The 23,595-nt window shown below is 34.9% G+C and overlaps 1 protein-coding gene and 2 long non-coding RNA genes across 3 annotated transcripts in view; 1 reads left to right on the plus strand and 2 right to left on the minus strand.

The window, feature by feature from the left end:
• Window positions 1–6,595, minus strand: part of qsm (Zona pelucida superfamily protein qsm) — a 172,309-nt gene extending 165,714 nt beyond the window's left edge. Inside the window, exon 1 of the mRNA XM_067109860.1 lies at window positions 6,291–6,595. Within this exon, the coding sequence (XP_066965961.1) occupies window positions 6,291–6,363 (73 nt within the window). The 5' untranslated portion in view covers window positions 6,364–6,595. The remainder of the gene's footprint in view (window positions 1–6,290) is intronic.
• Window positions 6,596–14,513: 7,918 nt separating this feature from the next.
• On the plus strand, window positions 14,514–23,595 carry LOC136842968 (uncharacterized). Its single transcript, XR_010854390.1, has 2 exons — window positions 14,514–14,667; window positions 22,692–23,595. It is a non-coding gene; the product is annotated as an uncharacterized lncRNA (long non-coding RNA).
• LOC136842967 (uncharacterized) lies at window positions 19,331–21,881 on the minus strand. Its single transcript, XR_010854389.1, has 2 exons — window positions 21,694–21,881; window positions 19,331–21,560 (listed from the first exon to the last, which is right to left on the minus strand). It is a non-coding gene; the product is annotated as an uncharacterized lncRNA (long non-coding RNA).

The raw sequence follows: 23,595 nt of genomic DNA on the forward strand, positions 1-23,595 counted from the left end.
GTCCTTGCAATCCTCGGGTGAAGATAAGTATTGAGGACAAATGTAATCTTCTCCAGGTAAACGAGGTTTACACTCCAAGTCACGAGAAACCGCGAATAAAAGCTACTTTCATTTTACGGGCACATGATACTGTGATGATGGTGATGGTTATTTATTACACCATTTATCCCTTTTCCCTGAGACAGGTTGACCTCAAAAATTTAATACAAAATTCACTGGTGCATTCACACTGTCTTCTGAATCGTGGATGAATCTCCTGTGTAGAAAACTAGCACATTAGCCGTTTGATACACCTACACATAATACGTACCAGCAGCACGTTGAACCCCAACAACATACATGCATACGGGCCATTACCTTGCAATGCATTTTTCCAAGGAATAGGAAGTCAATACGTTGAAGGAAAAGCAGGGAGAAGAAAATATGAACTATAAACCAGTGCCAAATATCGTATCTTTCTTAAGATTCTCTGCAAATTTTGGCATAAAATATTTTAGTTCGTTTATTGAAGGTCCTTAAACCGTCGGGAAAATAATGAATCATAACCTTGCCAAGTATAATGCAATATCTCATTAAGCGTCATGGGATAATGAGTTGAAGGTTACAAGATAACAATGCAGAAGTTATTTGCGTTTCAAATATTTATGTCAAAAATCCCGCTGTGGAAAAGAAGCTTGAAATTCTCTCTCACAAAAGATTGTTGATGCTGTGTTGATTCCATAAGTACTGCAACTCTTCCAGAATAATCTCATGGAAGAAATTGATCTCATCTACATGTCGCTAATAAGGAACCTTAAGATTTCCTTTTATTTTTCACCTTATACGATTTTTTCCCTCTAGAGGAAGTGGGCTTAGAATGTGCAACCGTTCCAATTCTCAGCAAATACTGTTGGGGTGAGGTTGCTAGACCTACGTCCTGACCCATATTTACTCAAGGGTCTTAAGTGCTGACGCCGCCTGGCATTTGCTGGTGATCACCAATCCAAGTACTGATCACACCCAACCTGACATAACTTCGCTGTTCGGGCGAAAATAACGTTATACAAATTTGACCAATATATACTTGAGCTTAAATATGCCTCACTGCGCGGCTAACCCGCAATAATCTCTCATTCCTAACGAATTAACCATAATATTCATTTCCCTTTCTCAATCTCCATTCAACAGCTTCCTCATCAAACTTCATAGGTCAGATTACGTCTGCCAGACCCATTGTTTCTTGGATGTTAATAAGGAGAAACCAGCATCAGACCATCCATTATATACCAAGAGCTATTGACTAAACAACATCAATGTCAATTCGTAAAACGTGTTCTGGTAACCTACCTCATTGTGCCTATTCTATTGCCAGTTATGTATATAAAATAATAATAATAATAATAATAATAATAATAATAATAATAATAATAATAATAATAATAATAATAATAATAATAATATGGAGGAACAAATCCACAGTTATGTATGGGTACAAATATATTTATTTAAAAATAAAGCTAAACAGAAAGCTTTCGGGAATCTGTTCAATTCACCCTTTGAGATTAAAAAGGGGAATCGAACAGATTCCCGAATGCTCTCTGTTCAGATTTATTTTTGAATTTATAATAATAATAATAATAATAATAATAATAATAATAATAATAATAATAATAATAATAATAATAATAATACGACCCTCATAATTTGAGTTTTCTACATTTATTTGTAAAAATCTTAACAACTTCCCAGGTGTTTCGGAAACCCTTTGTTTCCTTCCCAAAGGAGATTGGAATGTACCAGTAGGCTATACTACTAAGAAATGCTTCAGGTACTGTTCATAAAGGGAGTGGTTACATATCGTTGCATTTTTTTTAGAATGCCATACTTCAGATTTCACAAAATCTACCAGGAATTTTAGATAATAATAATAAAAATAAAAATAAAAATAAAAATAATAATAATAATAATAATAATAATAATAATAATAATAATGTGTAATAAAAATCCATACTTATATAGTAAATATATTATTACCATAAACGTGTGGATTTTTATTACACATTATTTTTCACGAAATTATGAATCTCTCAGCAATAATAATAATAATAATAATAATAATAATAATAATAATAACAGACATTTTGAGCAACCCTCTGGTCGAAAGGTAACTTTTATTAACCATAAGCGCTACGTTTATAATAATGACCACTGCAGTTATGATAACAGTATATACTAAACATATCACTTCAAGTATTACAATTGCGTATGAATAATGCTGTAATGCTATCATTATATCTGGTGTGCTTGCGCGAATTCAAGATCACATGAAGACAGAAGATGAATTTTTGCAGGTGGGCAGATTCAACCTTTGTAAAAATTTGCTTTTTATCAGAAGTCTGAAAGCATAAATTCTGCTTTGTGTCATAAGTACTGAAAGCATAAATTCTGCTTCCTATTAGAAGTCTCAAAGCATAAATTCTGCTTTGTGTCAGAAGTCTAAAAGTATAAATTCTGCTTTTCATCAGAAGCCTGAAAGCATAAATTCTGCTTTTTATCAGAAGTCTGACAGTATAGAGTCACGAGCGTTAAGGTACAGAAATTAAGCAGAATTTATACAAAGAAAAAAATACAAAAATTGCGAAAATGCATATAAACAACAACAAAAAAATACACAACATGAAAATATTAGTGTTTTTGTTCCAAAACACGAAGGTCAGCATACATAAAATGCATTACCATGATATAAATTCCAGCATGAGAAAGTCACGAATATGCATAGCCAATACGTTTATATAAAAATGTTGAATGACAGAAAATTTGTAAGCACACAAATATGCATTATATATAAATGAATATTTACGGACAATATACATAATACACACGCATACGTACACGCGCAGTTACTAGCACACACACACACATATACATTAGTTGTGTGTGTGTGTGTGTGTGTGTAAAATTTATAAAATGTCGATATCATGATTGTAAAAGGACAAAGTGCTAATCCACTTCCGGTGCACACAGGGTCCTTGCTTATTGACCACACTGCCATTAGTTCCGATGGTTAGTGACAATAGTCTGTTATCCGCTACACGAAGGATGTTAACGCGAAGCTCGGCCCAGACACAGACAATAGCTTCTTTTTTTTGTCTTTTAACCTTGATTTCAGCGAATTCTCCGAAAAGAAACTACAGTTTTTATTATTCTAAAATGAACAGACCAAAGTCTCACTGTTCGATTCCATTACCATCGTGCATTTTGTTACAATCTATCATACGTGTAGGCCTATAGGCTATCATGTATTTAGCTTTCACATTCTTCACTAACCTTTTATGAGGTTTCTTGACAATCAAACATGAATAATTAATAGCTGTTCTCATTCCTGTGAAAGATAATTGCTAACACTGAGTTTCACAAATAAATAAAAATCAAACAAATTTCAAGTTAAAAAAAAAATGAACATTCAAATTTCCTGACAGCAGTTATAGTACATCGAGACAACATGCTTTGAATTTGGTTAGCTCATTTCAACTATGAGTTATGAAGGTAGTACATAAAAATGATAGAATTTAGTACCATATAATAAAAATTCCGATGTGTGTGTGTGTGTGTGTGTGTGTGAGAGAGAGAGAGAGAGAGAGAGAGAGAGAGAGAGAGAGAGAGAGAGAGAGAGAGAGAGAGAGAGAGAGAGAGAAAAAATACACTGGGACCAAACGAAATCTTATTTAGCCTACTCTTATTTAGTCCACATCCTATTCACAGAAAATAATAATAATAATAATAATAATAATAATAATAATAATAATAATAATAATAATAATAATAATAATAATAATAATAATTGTTATTAAAATGAATGGGAGTCGAAACGTTAAAATAAAAACAAAAATTAATAAAATATCATATGAGCTTGTACCTAGGGACTTAAAATCTTGAAATGCCTAAAAAGTTCCGTAGTATCTGCAGCTCTGATGAAAATTCGCATTTCATACAAGAGATACAAAAAATGAATAAATATATAAAAATAAAACTAATAAAAATAGTAATCGCGTCCATGTCGAATATTTTATAAATTATAAACCGGCGCCTTCACCAACTACTTCTGAACTTACCTATCAGGATTCTAAAATATATAAATTAATAGTCTGAGAAATAATTCGCTCATTTTTTTCTGTGAAACATAAAATGAATAATAATAATAATAATCACCATCATCATCATCATCATCTCACCATAACAAACGTATTGACAAAGTTCATCACAATGTAAACGATAAACCTGATGTTACCGCTTCTAAACCACGGTTTTAAAGCTATCTTTCAAGTTACCAAACAATAAACTAAGATTCATAAAACATCTGAACCTATTCCATGGTTCTTATTCGGAAAAAAAAAATCATATACCCAACGGAAAAAGGGAGGCTAGGATATGAAAGGTTGGTTGGTACTTCTCTTTCGACCTTACAGTAGGTGGGTGGCTGGTTCAGAATTCTAGATCAAGATGGCCTTATGCCAGCAGGGGCCTTTACCTTTTGAAAGACCGTGTGCTCGGGTCCTGGTCGTTATGTTTATGGTATTTACCGTTATGTTTATGGCATTTACCATTATTATTTCATGTTTTACGTACATCCCCAAGGGGCTGGTACCAAACACGGCGCCCATTTTGCACGTAGCCTAAACGTGCTTACGGCCGAAATGACTTAAGGCCGAAACAACTCGAATGCGTGAGCTCTAGTGCTGAAGGGTAGGAAGAGGATAACCAACGTGGACCTACCAAAGTAAGTAGGCTACATGGAATAGTGCCCTAGACATACCGATTTAACTACACTCAAGAGAGGACCCTAAACTTATCAAAACAAATTCATGCAACAGAACCCTAGAGCCACTAAGATAACCAAATGAAACAGAGACCTAGACCTACAAAAATAAGCGCATGCAATACACATTAGACCTACCAATTAAGTACATGCAACAGAGAACCATTGCACGTACATGCAACATAGACCTATCAAAATAAGTGCATGCAATTGAACCCTAGACCTACCAAAATAAGTGCATACAACTGAGCCCTGGACCTACCAAATTAAGAACATGCAACAGAGCCCTAGACCCACCAAGATAAGTATATGCAATAGAGCTCTAGTCCTAACAAATTGAGTACATGCAATACAGTCACAGACCTATCAAGATTGGTTCTTGCAACAGAGAACCCTAGACCCACCACGATAATTACATGCAATAGACCCCTCGGCCTACTAAGATAAGCACATGCAAAGAGAGCTAGACCAACCAAAATACGTACACGCAATAGGGTTCTATATCTACCTAGATAAATACATGCAATAGAGACCTAGACCTAACAAAATACGTGCACGCAACAGATCTAGACCTACCAAAATAAGCACATGTAACTTGTAATCAAACGCAAAATTAAACCAAAGATTTTAAAGCATATTCTAAACTATACAAGCAACATTAAGAACCAAAATATCCTAAATATTTCTAGTTTAAAAAGCCAAATGTATTGATTTTAATCTACCTAACATAACCAAAAATAAGTATGACAATGTAAAGAAAACGGAGGATCTAAATTTGAAAATGAACCTAACCATAACAGGAATGTAATACTGGATCGTAACACCAAAATCAACACGTCATCTTGAACTCCAAGGAAATGTAGTTTTTATATATTCTTTTTAAAGTTTGGTATCATGAGAAATTCTTATTAAGCTGCGTTAACTTTAGCCTACAGTGAGGTAAATCATAATTAACTGACCAAACGGAAAAACGTCAAATGGGTGGTTAACTTCAGTCTACAGTCAAATTAAATTAAAAGGCCATGACTGGTTTTCAGCGCACAGTGAAATTAAATTAAAAGACAATGGTCTGTTAATTTCAGCCTACAGTGAAATTAAATAAAATGGTAATTAACTGCCGATACAGAAAAACGTCAAATGGTTGCAAGACAAAATTCGTTATTAATATGCATTACACGTTTCAGAACTCTGTAATTGTGATAAACCTACAAACATACACATAACTATTAACCTAAAACATTTCATAACCTTTACATACACAGTATACATGATATGTATGTATATATATATATATATATATATATATATATATATATATATATATATATATATATATATATATATATATATCTTTTCCTCTCCCAGAACGATCCCGCTAGGCGACGTCCCTACTAGGAACTTCAAGGTGGTGGTGGGGGTGTGTAAATGAGGGGAATGGGGAGGGGAGAGAGGGGGTCACATTGCGTGGGAAGTCGGGTAGGACCCCCTTCCTTACCTTTAGTTGATCCAGTCAAAACTGCCGTTGATGATAAAATCATCAAAATCAAGGCTCCTCCTCTGCCCTCCATCCTGCTGGGTGCTCTGTCTCGACACAGTATCCCCGAAACGCGAGTATCCCTTGCGAATTTACAAGATTCCTTCACTCATAGACGCAAATTTTGAGCAGATGTGGGAAGAGTACAACGAGAGGAAATTTTGACGCACCACCGTCACGTCACACCGTCAAGAGGATACTGAGTGTAGGCAACCTCAAGGTACCTGGAACTGGAAGTGTTGTCGCCCACACGAGACGATTGGTCTTCGGCGCATGCGCGCCTTCACGCTGATCTCATGGCCGTAATATATCTTGAGTTGGTTAGGTGTTAAGATTTCATTTATAGCCTATCTGTTTTTTTGTCTATATTTCTTGTAAATGACCATAAGTATTCATCATTTGCATGTTACACGTTGTGGTATCTTGTATATATTAATTTCCTAAGTGGAATAACACTGATTTTAAGCAAAAAATGTAAACAGTTACTAGACCCAAGATAACATTAATTTCATAGCATGAAAAATAAGTTTTAGTTGCTCACAATCTCCACAATAGATCATTATCATGATTTACAATTGTAGTTCTTTTTCACCACCTTTAGACTACTTTTTTTATAATAAGCAAGAGCTGCAGTTGCAAATGCAATTGTAGCAGCAGGAAAGGCGGCAGTAATACCAGATATAAATATATGATTTATCTGCAAATTACGTGAATTAGAGGAATCCTGAATTTAAAGCAGAAGAATCATTGGCAATAGCAGTAATAATAGTACTAGCAACGGTATCACAGCAGTACCCTAGCATTTATGCTTAAGTATTGAAGGGAAACTATCTCATTTCCCTTTCATCCTGCCAAATTACTCAACGATTTTTCCACGGAGAAAAGAACGACCCTGAAAACACGCGGTCATGTTTCCATCAAGTTATTTCCTTCCCTGACGTCATCGACTGGTCGGTCTCCTGGCCTTGCATTTTCCAATGAGAAATTTCTGTGGCCGGAGACTAAAAAGGAAGTAGTTTAATCTTTTCCAGCATATCTCTTACAGCGTCTTCTATTGTTTTCGTTTTTTTTTATTACTAGGTGCAATAGCAAATAAACATTTTAAAATGAATTTAATTTGAAAAATTAAACTTCGTTCAGCCAGCGATGTTTAGTGGCTTTGGGTCTGGTCAGGACTTGGATGGGTGACCCACTAGGAATGATGGGTATCTTTACTACACGAATCTGTTAATCTAATGACACAAAACTTACACCTTACAGCCTTGTTCCTAAAATATTCCTTTAAACCGGAAGGGTATCACCTACCTGGTGTATATATATATATATATATATATATATATATATATATATATATATATATATATTGCAAGAATGCCTTTTACTGTAACTAAACAGTAATATATATATATATATATATATATATATATATATATATATATATATATATATATATATATATATATATATGTATATATATATATATATATATATATATATATATATATATTGCAAGAATGCTTTTACTGTAACCAAACAGTAATATATATATATATATATATATATATATATATATATATATATATATATATATATATATATATATATATATATATATATGACAACTGTGGTAGACTTATGCTTGCTAAGGTTTGCACATGAAAATTTTACAGCTTTCTTTCTGTCAAAAATCTCTCAGAATTTGGACAAGCTACTCTTTACAGATGAGCCTTATGTGTAAGAAATATACTTCGCAGAGAAAGCATCATAATCGCCATAGATAATATATTGAAGCCAAAATAAACTCCTCCCACAAAAAAACAAGTAAAAAACGCACTGAAGTTTCTTCGGCGCAATCGAGTTTTCTGTACAGCCGCTGCAGCGTATGATCAAGGCTACCGGAGATAGATCTAGAGATAGATCTATCTTTCGGTGGTCTCGGTATAATGCTGAATGAGCCACGGCCAACGAAACTTTAATCACGGCCAGGTGGTGGCCTGGCCTATATCGTTGCCGGACTCACGATTATGGCTAACTTTAACGTTAAATAAAATAAAAACCACTGAGGCTAGAGGGCTACAATTTACTATGTTTGAAGATTGGAGGGTGGATGATCAACATACCAGTTTGCAGTCCTCTAGCCTCTGTAGTTTCGAAGATCTGAGGGCGGACAGAAAAATTGCAGACTGAAAAAAGTCGGACAGAACAAAGTGCGGACGGACAGACAAAGCCGGCACAATAGTTTTCTTTTACAGAAACTAAAAAAAGGAAAACGTTATACACATTCGGCTGTGCTTCCTCGCTATGTCATCCTTGAACCGACAAAGAGACGATCCTCTCACCCCTCAAAATTTGCATCATAACCTTTGTATGGTGATGATCTGATCGTCATTGCATTCGTGTGGCTGATGACGACGATTTCAGAACGCCAGGAGGAAGGTCACCGCTCAATCAGCTACCGCTTTGAATAAAACTGGGTCCGGATGAGGCGAATTTCAGTCGCTAAAATTGATTGGTATTGAAGTTGGAGTCCATCTTTGTGGAAATTTTGCTGACAATTGTTTTGCGTCCTTGGGAAAACCAAACAATTTCCATCGGCAGTTTTAATCTGTTTATATTTACTGCTTTATTCTGGTTGAATTTGTGTCTGAAGGTCAGGCGTGAGTTGGCAAGGATTTGTCACTAATTTTTATTAGCGCATTAGAAATATCATTACCTTGAAGAATGGTCGCTGCTCTGTTCGTTCTCCGAAGCAATTAAGTGAATCAGAAGATAATCTATTTATTTCAACCAAGAGTTCCACTTATATATTTTTGTATATATATAAAGTAATATGCATATATATAATATATATATAAATATATATATATATATATATATATATATGTGTGTGTGTGTGTGTGTGTGTGTGTGTGTGTGTGTGTATTATTATATATATGAGCAAAGTTACAGCCACCAGGGAAAAGTGAAACAATTGAGATGGTAAGTACTGACGTCCTATTAACAAGACATGGTCACTTGCCCTTCGTGGCTGTAACTTTGTTCGTATAATCATCACGCTTTTATCATTTTCGTGATTTAAAATCAAACACACACACACACACATATATAACTGTATATATATTCAATGTCTCTATACAGTTCTTTGAATCTATGACGTAACTGCCACCTCGTAATTCTGCAGTTATGAAATCATCGGTAATTCTGTAACCTCCCCCAACGCTTTTGTATCGGCTGACCCTTAATAATACCTCATCCAAAGATCCTACGAGGGTTCCAAAGGGAGTTTTGCGTCACTAATCCGACGGAGAGGTCCTATTCCACCGCTTCCTAAGGAATTATTGTTACCTTGAAGAATGGTTGTTGCTTTGGGTAAGTTCTCAGAGGTAATTAAGTGAATCAGATAATCTACTCGTTTCAACAAAGTGTTCCATTTAGCGAGCTCCTCGACTTTTGTATTCAACATAAAAGATCCTTCTTATCTGATTACAATTTTCCTCTGTAAAATGTTGTACAGTAAGTTCCAAAAGTGAAGCTACAAATTTCAGAGGATTTCGTTCGAAATTCACTAACTGGCAACTTCAACACGTAGCTGAAAAACTTATTTTTTTCGACATTGAAAGCTCCATCAAGCAAAATAAAGCTAACATGTGATGCACAAATATCATATCTATGATATTTATAACAATCATAAGAAAAAATTACGGTAATAGTAATTATTTCAAAGTACAGTAATTACTTCAAACTACAGAAATTAAACAATTTGAAATTTTCGTTCAACACAGGATTACCAACATTACCGTTGTATATTTCGAGCAATGTGGAAACAAATATTTAATATCATAGTGTATTATCAATTATTTTAGCGAAGATGCATAAAACCATGCAAGTGTCAATAGAATATAAGGGGAAAATCTCCGTAACATTAAGCATAATGAATCATGAATGCACCTAGATTCAACAGAGAAGTTGGGTGTGGTTGGTTGTTCTGATTTTAGATTTCAGTACCCGACCATTCGGACTCTACTTCAGCTTTGGCTTCGGTTTCGACCCACGACACAAACGTAACATTATCTACCCAACCTATGAATCACCAGCCGTGTCCACCCAATACCCCCATCGCCAGCCAGTAATATTGAATAAACAGGTAAATCAGTTCCCTCCTTCATTATGTTTGCAATAACTGACAGAAAGTAACCACTATTGAAATGGTAAACTTGATTGCAAACAGGTTTTCCGTTACAAATACAGAACCGTTACAAATACAGAGAGCTTCCCCAAATAATAAAAGTGTTCCCATATCATTCAAGTCTAAGATCCACCAAGGCTGACCGAAAACAACTGAAAATTCATTTATCTGACTTCCTCACTTCCTCTGCCTTGGCTTAGGCCTACACTTCCTCACTTCCCCGGACTTGACTTTGGCGTAGACTTCCTCACTTCCCCTGACTTGACTTAAGCCTAGACTTCCTTACTTACCCTGGCTTGGCTTAGGTCTAGACTTCCTCACTTTCCCCGCCTTGGCTTAGGTCTAGACTTCGTCATTTCCCCTGACTTGGCTTAAGCCCAGTCTTTCTCACTTCCCCTGACTTGACTTAGGCCTAGACTTCCTCACTTTCCTGACTTGACTTAGGTCTAGACTTCCTCACTTCCCCTGACTTAACTTAGGCCTAGACTTCGGCGTTTCCCCTGACTTGATAATGAAACCTAATTAATGGAAAATCGTGTTTACAACCATCTAGATATCCAAACAACTCAATTTATTAAATAACAAGCTGGAAAATATATTTCCTTGATTTTTTAAATATGCCTAACCATGTAGCCATGCTAAACGAGCATATAACATGGATTTCGTTTTTATTTTTATTTTTCTACACCAACTTGTGTCTTATTTATATTTCATTCAATCAGATGCTAAACTTCTTTGTGCTTTATCAAAAGAAATCATAATAACTTTCGATTTGACGATATAAAAGTGGAAAGTTAATTTACAAATCACATTAGGCCAATGCTTATGCACTCGGTTCCTGCTGCCAGTCAATGGTGAACACTTGATATCACACATTGAGGGCCGCAAATTCTTTTTTTGTTGGGGAATTTTTTCTTTTAATAAACAATTCTTGAACTAACATTGACCACTCACTGGGGAAATACCTTCTGTGGTTCTACAGTTAATCACTGACACTTATTATCAGATAAAGAAGATGACAATAATTGGAATAAAATATACTAACTGGCAACCCCACGAGTTTCTAAAGTAGTACGATCAATTTTGAAATTTGTAGCTTCACTTTTGGAAGTTACTGTACCTAGAATAAACATCTAAAAGCTATATCTTCAGTATTGCTTTGGGCTCAGAGAAATATTAATTTATTTTGGTCAAGTGACACTGACGTTTGTGCAGCAGAGAACAATTTGAGAAGAATTTTCAGAAATACAATTTCCATCATTCACGCAAGTTAGTATTGTAGATAACTATCTAAAATCATAATATATACCTACAGATGACAATCAGAGGGCTCGGAAATACCCCTCTTATAGTCCAGCAACATCTTGTACAACTGCCCTGTGGTTGAGTTTAAATTGAATGAAATTGATTTCTGTACATTAGCACTGATTCTGCTTTCTTCATTAGAGCACACATTAAAAGTATTTATCAACCGTGACTTGGTTTTAGACTACCTTCTTATACCTGCCGGTAATTATTAATGTTAAATATTCAGTGATTTCAAAGTCTTTCAGACATGTGAGATTCGCATTTCGTTCGTGCGCAGGAAGTGCTCTGGAGTTCCAGTAATGTATTGTGAGATCGGATTCCAGACATATCGCAAATGTCATTTCGGCCTCAACCTTAGTTAGAGCAACCTAATGTAACTTAACCTAACCTAACTTAACCCTGCATAGTGCCTGAAGCAATCAGTGCAGACACGGCTTGCTTCCATTAGACACTAGATCCCAGTCAGTTTTCCCATCATTTGTTAAATTCATTTTAACAGTTTCAACTAATGGTTATGAGCCTTCAAGACGTGTGGACTGAACTGCCCTGAAATGGGAAACTGCAGTATCTGCAAAATTTTCGACATTGCGATATGCCACCTACTGGGCTCGTGAAACACTAATACACAAGATACTGCAGTTTCAGAATGATTTTTCAATGCCTTCCACAAAGATATTAATCAGAGGACCTGTAATCAATCTTTGAACCATATTCTGTGATGCAATCAACTTATGAAAGAATAACAAAAGCACTATCGTAACAGTTTGTAGATTTAACTATTTCTGATAGCGATTGCAGTGATTAAAGCGTTATTAAACAACTGATTGCATTAGCAAGAAGGCGCTAGTTGAAGCAATTTTGAAGTTGCTTCAGTTTTCAAAAATTTTTGTTCTGTTATAACCAGAATTCCAGTTTACCACAACGGTTACTATGTGATTCCATTACTATAAAATAATGTTCAGCACGCTGGCAGAGTAGTTAGTCTAAAAGTTCATTAAATTTCTTTGCTTTTGTAAGGTAAATACATTTTGTACTAGACCTCACTGTTACTGTATTGCTAATGTAGCTAATGTTCCCTTTTCTCAATCATTATTGTTACCGCAGTGATAAATGATATTATTATGAAATTCGTCCGATGACTGGGTAGAATAGAATAAAATAGATAGAATTTAGGCCAAAGGCAAAGAGCTGGGACCTATGAGGTCATTCAGCGCTGAAAGGGAAATTGCTAGTAAGAAGGTTTCAGAGGTGTAACAGGAGGAAAACCTCGCAGTTGCGCTAGGAAACAATTGTTAGGAGAGGATGGAAAGAACGATGGAAGAATGAGAATATGAACGCAGGTACAGTAAAAGAAATTAAAGAGGTTGCAGCTAGAGGCCAAAGGGACGCTGCAAAGACCCTTAAGTAATGCCTACGGTGTACTACGTGAGGTGCACTGACGGCACTACCCTCCTACGGGAGTTGACTGTGTAGAGGCCATATATCTAAACGAGGTCCTTTCTATACTTGAGGGCCGCCTTTAGGCAAGGGCCACTGCTGGCATAAAGCCGGCGTAATCCTAACCACTCAACTGATAATCAAATTTTGGGCTGTGCCAATACTAACGCTTTCATGGTTTTCCAAATGTTATCAATAAATCAGCGTGACTCAACTCTTTCATATGCAGTGACGTAAGTTAAGTACACCTTAGTCTAACCAGACGTAAAAGTCCATCATCACCTTCTCTATTATTATATTTAACCTCTTTGGCTCTGCTCCCCAGTTCCTTCCCCTCCCGCCTCGGCCTAGCTCCTGCGGGAAGTTCCAGAAGAGGAGCTCTCGGTCATATCTAGATCCTTAGGTTCCCCGAGGTTCCTTGGGAATCGGCGGGAAAAGACCTCATCTGCAGGAATAGGGACGCAGACCTATCCTCTGGAATCCTCGCTAGTTACGTCACAGATTCAAAGAATATGTATAACAATATTGAACATATCTCTTACACACACACACACACTCACACACACACACACACACACACACACACACACACACACACACACATATATATATATATATATATATATATATATATATATATATATATATATATATATAATCTATATATATATAATGAACAGGTCAGCGAGAAGACTAGCAATCATGTCTTCTTTTCAATTAGCTACGTCAAATCAATTGGTACAATCTTGTTCAAATTGATTTTATTGTAGCCCTATTCATTATTAAACTTTTGATATATATATATATATATATATATATATATATATATATATATATATATATATATACATACAGTATATATCATCGACCGCTTCACATACATGCAAACGAAAGCTTATCAGCAGCCGGTTTATGTCCTACTACAGTGATACCCATCTGTATCACAGACGTATTTTCACGCTTCCTTGAAATTAGAGCTTGTCTGTATCATCTACTTTCCTCTCTGTTACCTATTCTTAGGTTAAAACACATACACGCAACCGTGCGCGAGCGCACACACACACAAACACACACACACGTACACACACACATGTATACTGTTTGTACAACTCTCAGCGAACCCTAATATGCTTTACGGTGAACAAAACAGCGGAAGACCAAAACCAATCTGATTTTATATTTCAGCAATAGATGGCACCACATACCCTTGGGGCGTTTCGATTAACCATGCCGTTAAGATCCTTTTGTTGTTAATATAACAAAGCTGAACTTCGTTTGGTGTACAAAGTGCGTTTATCGTTCACAGTGTCGGCGATATTTTTCAGTTATGGTGACGGAACACGTGTTGTGAAAGTGGCAATCGGTGCATGACAGTGGAAGCGTTCACGGCCGGCAATAGCTGATAAGGTAAGCAACAAAGATACCTTCCTTTTCGATTATATTTACTTTTGCGCTGACCGGCCGCCATATGCGTCCGTGAACTGTAGCTTAGTATGATTTTCATGTGTTTACGAACTTACTGGGCTGCTGCATGTACACAGATAGTTGATAGCATCCCAAAGAATGATGGATCGTGGTTACACATGCACAAATATTCCTAGGGGACGAACAAACTAACCCATAACAGGAACGACGTGAGACCGACTTACATGAACGGGTTGCGTACAGAGTATCGTGCCTGCCAAACTTGGCTTTCCAGAAACAGTATTACTGTGTTAACGAACATGTCACCTAAATTAGCTTAAGCTTACCCTGTTAACGTAGCCTGGCAACTACTTACCTTATCTGAAGACAGAATTATCCCCGACCTCCGCCATGTGCATATAAAGAAATGCCATACGTAGGCTAACATGTAAATATTACATATATAGGCCTACATTTTATCTACCTTATTTACTAGCCTTTGAAGATTATTAGAACCAGAAGGCAGTACGTACATATGTACTGAATTATCGTTTTTATCCAACGCTTATAGATTGATGAAAATTTTGTAAAAGACTGTAGTTTATATTTACTCTCCAGTTACAATTTTACTACCATTGTTTACTGTTGGCTTAATTCATTCTATATTATGCACAAGGACGTTATATTACTTGCAAAGTAAATTTTTTCTTCTTGTTACACAAGAATGCGGCAATATGAGTAATCAAACCGATAATGGTCTTGGTGTGACGTGGATAATGGACAATTATTGTTGTTATTGTTAGGTCTAGAATTCATTAAACAGTTCCACAATAACAGCACTACGGAGCAAAAAACGATCTTTAACATGACTTCTTCGTTATATTGACTTAGACTACAAAATGAAGAATTAATCTGCAAGTACCATTAACATACAACATTGTTTGAACATGTCAAGAACTGTGGTATCACTGGCATAGCGAGTTGCACCTGTTTTTGTATTTACAAGAGTTAATATTGCTCCAGCAAAAGAAAGACCGTCCTACAATGAATTTATTTTTTCTGTGTGAAAAGTTTCATTAAATTTCTCGTTCTCACATTCTGAGGCCTAAAGCATTATACAGGCTGAGATAGCTGCACCAAAGAAAAGGGGTTAAAAGGCAGCTGAGTCTAGCTCTTTTATTACTTAATATTATACTTGGTCACTCCCCCTACCCTCTCTCTCTCTCTCTCTCTCTCTCTCTCTCTCTCTCTCTCTCTCTCTCTCTCTCTCTCTCTCGTAGCAGTAGTAGTAGTAGTATTTTCAAGGCATTCGGGTCGTTTCGGCCGTAAGTCATTTAGGCCGTAAGTACGTTACGTGCAAAATTGGCGCCGTGTTTAGTACCAGCCCCTTGGGGATGTACGTAAAACATGAAATAATAATGGTAAATACCATAAACATAACGTCTTACATTGTTTTGGATGTTACGACCGAAACGACCAGGACCGTTTTCAAGCAGGTGTCCTCTTGGATTCATTAGGTTAGTCAGCTAAAAACAAGGCGCGGTTTGCTCTGGTTTTAATTTCTCTGGTCTGTTCCCAGTGTTTAGTTCCACCTTTCTCTATAGCTGGAGCAGTAAGTTCTGTTTTCTCCTTCTCTAGCTCTAGTTCCATAAAGGAAGTATAATGTACTACTATGAGTTGATTTTTATCATGATTAGCTATTCCTCGAGGTCATTTTTCTGCCTCGGCTGTCCTCATCAGTGGTCCTGAAGGACTTGTTCAATGTAAGGTTATTCGCTTTTTTTTTTTTTTTTTTTTACTAGTTTTATCATTACTGAAACGTAAACTTTACTTAGACAAAAACTCTATTGTTCATCAGGAAACGTGGCTACTGTAATGATATCGTATGTAATGTTAGATGAAATATCACATCTTGACATTGTTAGTGCTTCGTTTATGAACAGGTATAATAAACTGAGTGGGAATGCTTTTATTTAGCTGCATAGCAGCTATACCCCTGTCATAGGGAAGGCTGGTTTTAAATTTATGATTTTCTTGGTCTATTTTTAGATTCTCGTTTTCATTTTCCGATATGCTAAATTAGGAAAGAAGCAAGCAACCCAACTCGTATAAAGTAATAGAGATATATAGAACAAAATATATAAGAAAAGTAACAAAGGAAGACAATTACATTAAAACTCTTAAATTATCCAGAATTAGAGACCAGCTCTTGCTGTCTACAGCACCCTCGTACAGCTTTTAACGGAAACTTAAAGTTCGTTATGTTATGTAATTCAGTAAAAATGGAAACGAAGTAGTTTACTGTAAGACAAAGCCAGTGTAGTTAATTTTTTCATAGGCCTACATCAACTTTCTACAGATGGATCTTGTCAACAAATCAACATTCATTTCAAGCACATTTCTAAGATCAATCTTCACTTCAATCACGTTTAATAGCAAAGTTTCACTTTCCTAGAGGAACTTGTCCAACAATACCTTCAAACATTTCAAACCTTACCTTCTATTGACATTCACTGTCTACCGTTTTACATAATATACAGAGCGATGCTATGTTCCTTTAAATCCTCGTTCCGTCTTTCACATTTTCTCATATGCAGAGGGCCAATTTATTCATGGCATTTTCCAGCCTCTAGGGTCTGTCTAGACCAACCCTTGGCCCATTTAGGCTACCCGTTCGACAGTCGCTGTCACCTCTATGATTCTGTTCCAGACGGTGACAGCACTTGGCACCGTTCGTTTCTTTTAACAATTGTTCGTCCCGCGTTCATCTATATATATATATATATATATATATATATATATATATATATATATATATATATATATATATATATATATATATATATGTGTGTGTGTGTGTGTGTGTATAATAAAGTTTTAATGTTAAAGATAAAACCATACACTGCTGGAGCTTTCTTAATCGACCTCATACAAAACAGAAAAAACACAGTATCATCTTTGATTTACTGTGGCAAGTTTAAGCATTCTCTCTCTCTCTCTCTCTCTCTCTCTCTCTCTCTCTCTCTCTCTCTCTCTCTCTCTCTCTCTCTCTCTCTCTCTCAAAAATTAATATACTGTTATTAGTGTCCTCCATTTGTTTCCAAATTTTCCCTTATTTTTTATAACACGCACATTAAAGAAGGTTTCAGTAGCAGTCGAGAGAGAAAGATTCCTTTATCAACGCGAAGGGAAAGAGTTGCGGGAGGCGTAAAACATTTTTTATTTTTTATCTTCCTTTTTTCGTCTTTATTTTTCCCATTTTTCCTTTTCCCTCGACTTTTCATGTTTCATTTTCCCCACTTTTCGTTTCTCGAAGGACTCGAAATAATCTCTTGGGAAATTAAACACCCGGTAAAGAAAGAAAGGTTCCAAAGTATTGTCCTATCCTAGTCTTTTGAAAATAGCTTGTCTTCTCACTCTCGCTCTTGACAGTGGTTTGTAAACTTCCCAGTTGGTGTGTATCTGTGATTAGGCTTTTTTTTTTTTTTTTTTCTTTTAACATTTTGTAGGATTTTTCCTATTTTTATGGTTTTTGCTCTATCGTTTCGTGTTGCTTGGTGCTTATAAGGATTTGCTTTTATGTAAAGTGTAACAATTTTAAGAAGTTGTTCATGTATTTACCCGCTTGACAAGCTTGTTTGGTAAGCAGTCAGTTAGTGATTTAAATAGCGATGAGGCTGAACTATATTATTATTATATTATTATTATTATTATTATTATTATTATTATTATTATTATTATTATTATTATATTATTATTATTATAAGGATTAGGAGGGCCTTGTGATTATTCGTGTTATAATCACAGTTTCAACATCTTCTTCTTCTTCTTTTAAGTTTCAACATATAATTCTTTTATGTAAAAAGTGTAACTATTATAGGACACCTTGAATGTATATATATATATATATATATATATATATATATATATATATATATATATATATATATATATATATATATATATAATTCCCTTTGCTGGTAAGTTATTCTCAAAGTAATGTAACTTCGATAATTGATATTTGCGGGTTAATATTTGTGTAAATACAGATAATATATATGTGTGGGTTTTAAACATTAGAAATACGTTATGAAGTCAGTCAGTTTAAATTCATAGCATTTCAGAACCCTTAATGGTTACTGAATGGCAGTTTCAGCCAAAATTGACAATCAGCTGTGTGAGTGTTAATGTAGCTTTGGTGAAAAATTATTGATCGTTCAATTCTTATATCTCCCTATAAGGTTTATAGAGTCCTAGGCGTGTTTATGCATCGTAAACGGCAGAAAATTTCAAGTTATAATAATGAAAATACTTTGTATCTTTTTACTATTAATACAGCTTTTACTGGAATTGGACGGAATTCAACGTGTTAGTGTCGTCAGCAAAATAAATATAAACTGTGACCTGTCACGGAAATTAAAAGTGGGTTTGCCAAACTCATTTTACCGTCTCTTATACTTACCTCTCTCTCCTTAACTGGACAATCCCCCCTTCTCCTTTCTCTCAGCCTTGCAACTGGTTCTGTTCTATCCCACCAAAACTGATCTGACTAGGTCCAAGTCACTGTGATTTTCCACCTCCACTCAGCTGGGTAACTAGTTGTATTCTCTATCACTCACAGTGACCTAGGCTGGGTCAAAACGGCAAGGAAATAGAAGGAAAAGCATGCAACATTATCGTTTAATTTAACATGTCTCTTCATCGATAAATAATTACAATACATATCACTTCCATGCTAAATTTTTAAAAGCACACTCGACTTAGGGTATCACTAGGTTTCTGCTGTTTACAGTAAACTCACACTGGTAAAACTTCCATGACAGTTACGTGTTTTAACTATGTATACGCATAATTTATCACATAATATAAAGCACTTTTAATATAACAACCTATGTACATTAGCTTCTAAAATAAAATATAAATATATTTCATTCAATGGCATTTATATAGGAGAATCATCTAGAATATGCTAAGTTACAAGCGAATTTGTAAGTTATAGGAAGGTCCATCTGCTTCAGAATAATATACATTAGTATTTTATCTTTACACCTCACGCTTTTTTACTACTTCGGGATAGCACAGTTTTTGTTTTGAATATTATTTGAAAGGAAAACGCCGAGTGGTGATACATTTATCCAAGTATCCCTATAACTTCAATCCCGTTTTCTTTAACATTGCTACTACAGGAACTATGGTCCCAAACTGTGCTAAAACGTCGCGTATCTAAATTTATATATCAGCAGTTTGAATAATGCAAAAACTTTGGTAATAAAGGCAAACGTATGCTATATCGTTACAGGTATTCTGCACATGCATTGTTAAAGAAAAATACTTAAGCGTTTATATCGAAAATAGAAAGAGTCTTCAAGATATCAGTTTAAAGGGTTACGTAGAAAATACAATTGATTTTCGATACTTTGAAATGTTTTGTAAAAATAATCAAGATTATTTAAGTATAAATATAAAATTCTTAAAAATATAGATTTATGTAACTTTTAAATGAAATGTTGTTGGCTTTCTAGCTGAATGTCATATAGATGAAAACCAGCATAAATATTATTTGAATAATTTTCCACTGAACATGCTGATAAATGTCTATTTCTAACAAAAAAAAAAAGTTTGGGGTTTGAATTAAGAATTTAGTACACATAAGACAATAATATAAATTTCTGCTTACATAAAAATACACATATTTGTATCTTAATACTGAAAAACTATTTAGGGTGCGCAATGCATTTAGCTGCACATTTGAAAAGCATTAAAAATTCTTAGAGATAGAAAAATGGAACAACTAATAACAAAATTAGGAATTTTGAATAGGAACACACGCGAGTAAGCATTTTTCTCTTTTTTTTTCCCCTTCATCTGCATCATCATCTTTGCATCCCAGAAAGAAGAATGCTTTGTGATCTATTGAAGGGCTGGATTCTTAGGCCATTTATATAAGCACTTTTGTTATATGAAATTATTTGTTGATAGAGTGTGTTGTAAGCTATGTGAATGACGTTGATAACCAAATTCCCAGTGGAAATATTTGATTTCGTCCCGTAGGGGGGGGGCGTTAGTGCCGTCAGTGCACATCACGCGGTGCGCTGTAAGCATTACTTAAGATTCTTTGCAGTGTCCCTTCTGTCCCTAGCTGCAGCCTCTTTCATTCCCTTTACTGTACCTCCATTCATATTCTCTCTCATCCATCTTACGTTCCACCCTCTCCTAACAATTGTTTCATAGTGCGACTGCGAGGTTTTCCGTTTGTCTGTTACACCTTTCAAGCCTTCTTACTAAGTCAGTTTCCCTTTCAGCGCCGAATGACCTCACAGGCCCCCGTGCTTATCCTTTAGCCTAAATTTTATATTTCATTTTATTGTTAAAATATTGGCTCTATTCCATTTTTATAACTTCAGTCACTTCAGTTACGTTTGATTTTAGGCAGTATTTTCTATCTAAATACTTAGAACTAAATTTTCAGGAACCACATTATGGTTCATTAGACTTCTGAGATGTTTGATTTTCTGATCGAATTACAAATTGGATGAAGTCTTCGAGGTGGAAGGGCCACATTTTTTTTTTTTTATTGAATTTTGGGTTATTGGCCATAATTTGTTTTTTTTTCTTGGATTTTTAAGAATGATTTTTTAGGTCATATTTTGTATAGATTTTGTTCTAGCGCGATCTGCTTTAAAAATAAAGAATGTTTACATTTTTTTTTGTCATAATTATCTTTCACTTACACATCTCTTGTCAGTAAATATTCGGGTTACATAATTTGGGTAGCTTTTACTCCAGAAACGTATCTAATTCTGTCTAAATACGATCGACTCCCGTAGGGGGCTAGTGCAGTCAGTGCACCTCACGCAGTGCGCTGTAGGCATTACTTAAGGATCTTTGCAGCTTCCCTTCGGTCCGTAGCTGCAACCCCTTTCATTCCTTTTACTGTACCTCCGTTCATAATCTTCCTTATTCCTTACTTTCTCACATCTCTTAACAATTGATTCATAGTGCAACTGCAAGGTTTTCCTCCTGTTACACCTTTTAAACCTTCTTACTATTAATATCCCCTTTCACCGCTGAATGGTCTCATAGGTCCCAGCGCTTGGCCTAAATTCTGTATTCAGTTCTATAAGGTCGACTTCATTCGATTGCAAATGGAATTTACTGGCGATATGAGGCTGAAAGTCATTGTTGTCTTAAAGGTTCCGAGTAACTCGCCTACGCACAAAAGAAAGGTCACTCGACTTGTCCATGAATTTGCTTGCAACGGTATTAAGATTTTTAAGTAAAGAGCCCCAAGCAGAGATTTGTGTAATGTGCATACATACACACACACATATATATTATATATATAAGTATATACTATATATATATATATATATATATATATATATATATATATATATATATATATATATATATATATATATATTATATATATATGATAATATATTAAGAAATCAAGAGGCCATTTTGATAGTAATGATTAACACGCAGACATGTACGGTATATGTGTATATGTATGTATATATATATATATATATATATATATATATATATATATATATATATATATATATATATATTAACAGAGCCTCATTGAAACTGGGTGATATCTAGCGGAGTTATTTATTAAAAAAAATTAAAAGCTTTCCAAGACAATGAGGACTGTTAGTCCTGGGAAACTTGTAATTTTTTTTTTTGAATAAATAACTCCGCTAGATACCATCCAGTTTCAATGAGGTCCTATTAGTAATTGTATTAATGCACACATCCAGTTTCAATGAGGTCCTGTTAGCAATTTTATTAATGCACAGAACAACTGTGTAAGTGATAAAGCTAATTATATATATACACATATATAGCTATATATATATGATATACAAATATGTTTATATGTAATATATAAACACTGTATATATATACTGTATATATATAATGTGTGTAGTTTCGTGTATATATATAAAATGTCCGTAAGTATATATCCACCTCCTTCAAAACTTGAGGTATTTTAACCAAATCTTATTTTATTCCAGAGGAAGAAGACCACGATGCCGTTACGCGGAGGTTGGTGAGTGTTAGACCCAAAATTTGTTTGATTTTTTTTGTTAAAACTTATTTTTAATCTCTTCAAGTCATAAACTGAAGATCAAGCAGTTATTATGAACTATCCTTAAGTTATGTTCGGGTTTTCTCGTTTTGAAATTTTTTGGAAAAACGTGCCTAAATAGATGACAGGCTTCATACTCAATTAAGTAACAATCAAGGTGAGATAAAGTAGGAATGGACAGGGATTTTCGTATATGAGATTCATGCAAATTATTTGCATAATGAAAATACGCTTTGAGGCCGCCATTAACAAATATTTAGGAAATCGGGTTAGGAAAAGAAAATGAGTGAAGTATCAGGGATTTTCTCGACGTAATTCGTGCAAAAATGATGCAAAATTTGTGGTTTTCTCCTAATTCGTGCAAAAATATATGCAAAAATGAAGTAGGTTTAACGCCATTGTGATTAGGTCATCAAGTTAGGACAAAAGTGATGATGAATAGTTAAAGAATTTGTTTTAATAAGATCATGCAATATTATGCCGTACGAAATAAGTTTTGTGGGCGGTACTGATCGATTTCCAGTCAGTTAAGAAGGAGACATCTTGATGAAACTTATTAGGTGCGAGAAATTCTTGTAAGAAAATCAAATCCAAATATATGCTGGAAATAATGGAAATAGAAAGTGAAGTTTTAACAGAACCTTAAAAGGTTCTCATTGTTGAAAGATGAATACTTCGGCAAACGATTGAGAAAATGCGCAATTCAACAAACGAATTAATTCATACTTTCGTCTTATTTGACTCATAACGCTTCATCATCACATTCTTCATCCGTAGGGGGCTAGTGCCCTCAGTGCACTTCAGGCGGTGCACTGTAGGCATTATTTAAG

This window comes from Macrobrachium rosenbergii, chromosome 10 (genome assembly GCF_040412425.1).
Source record: "Macrobrachium rosenbergii isolate ZJJX-2024 chromosome 10, ASM4041242v1, whole genome shotgun sequence".
Classification (NCBI taxonomy): domain Eukaryota; kingdom Metazoa; phylum Arthropoda; class Malacostraca; order Decapoda; family Palaemonidae; genus Macrobrachium; species Macrobrachium rosenbergii.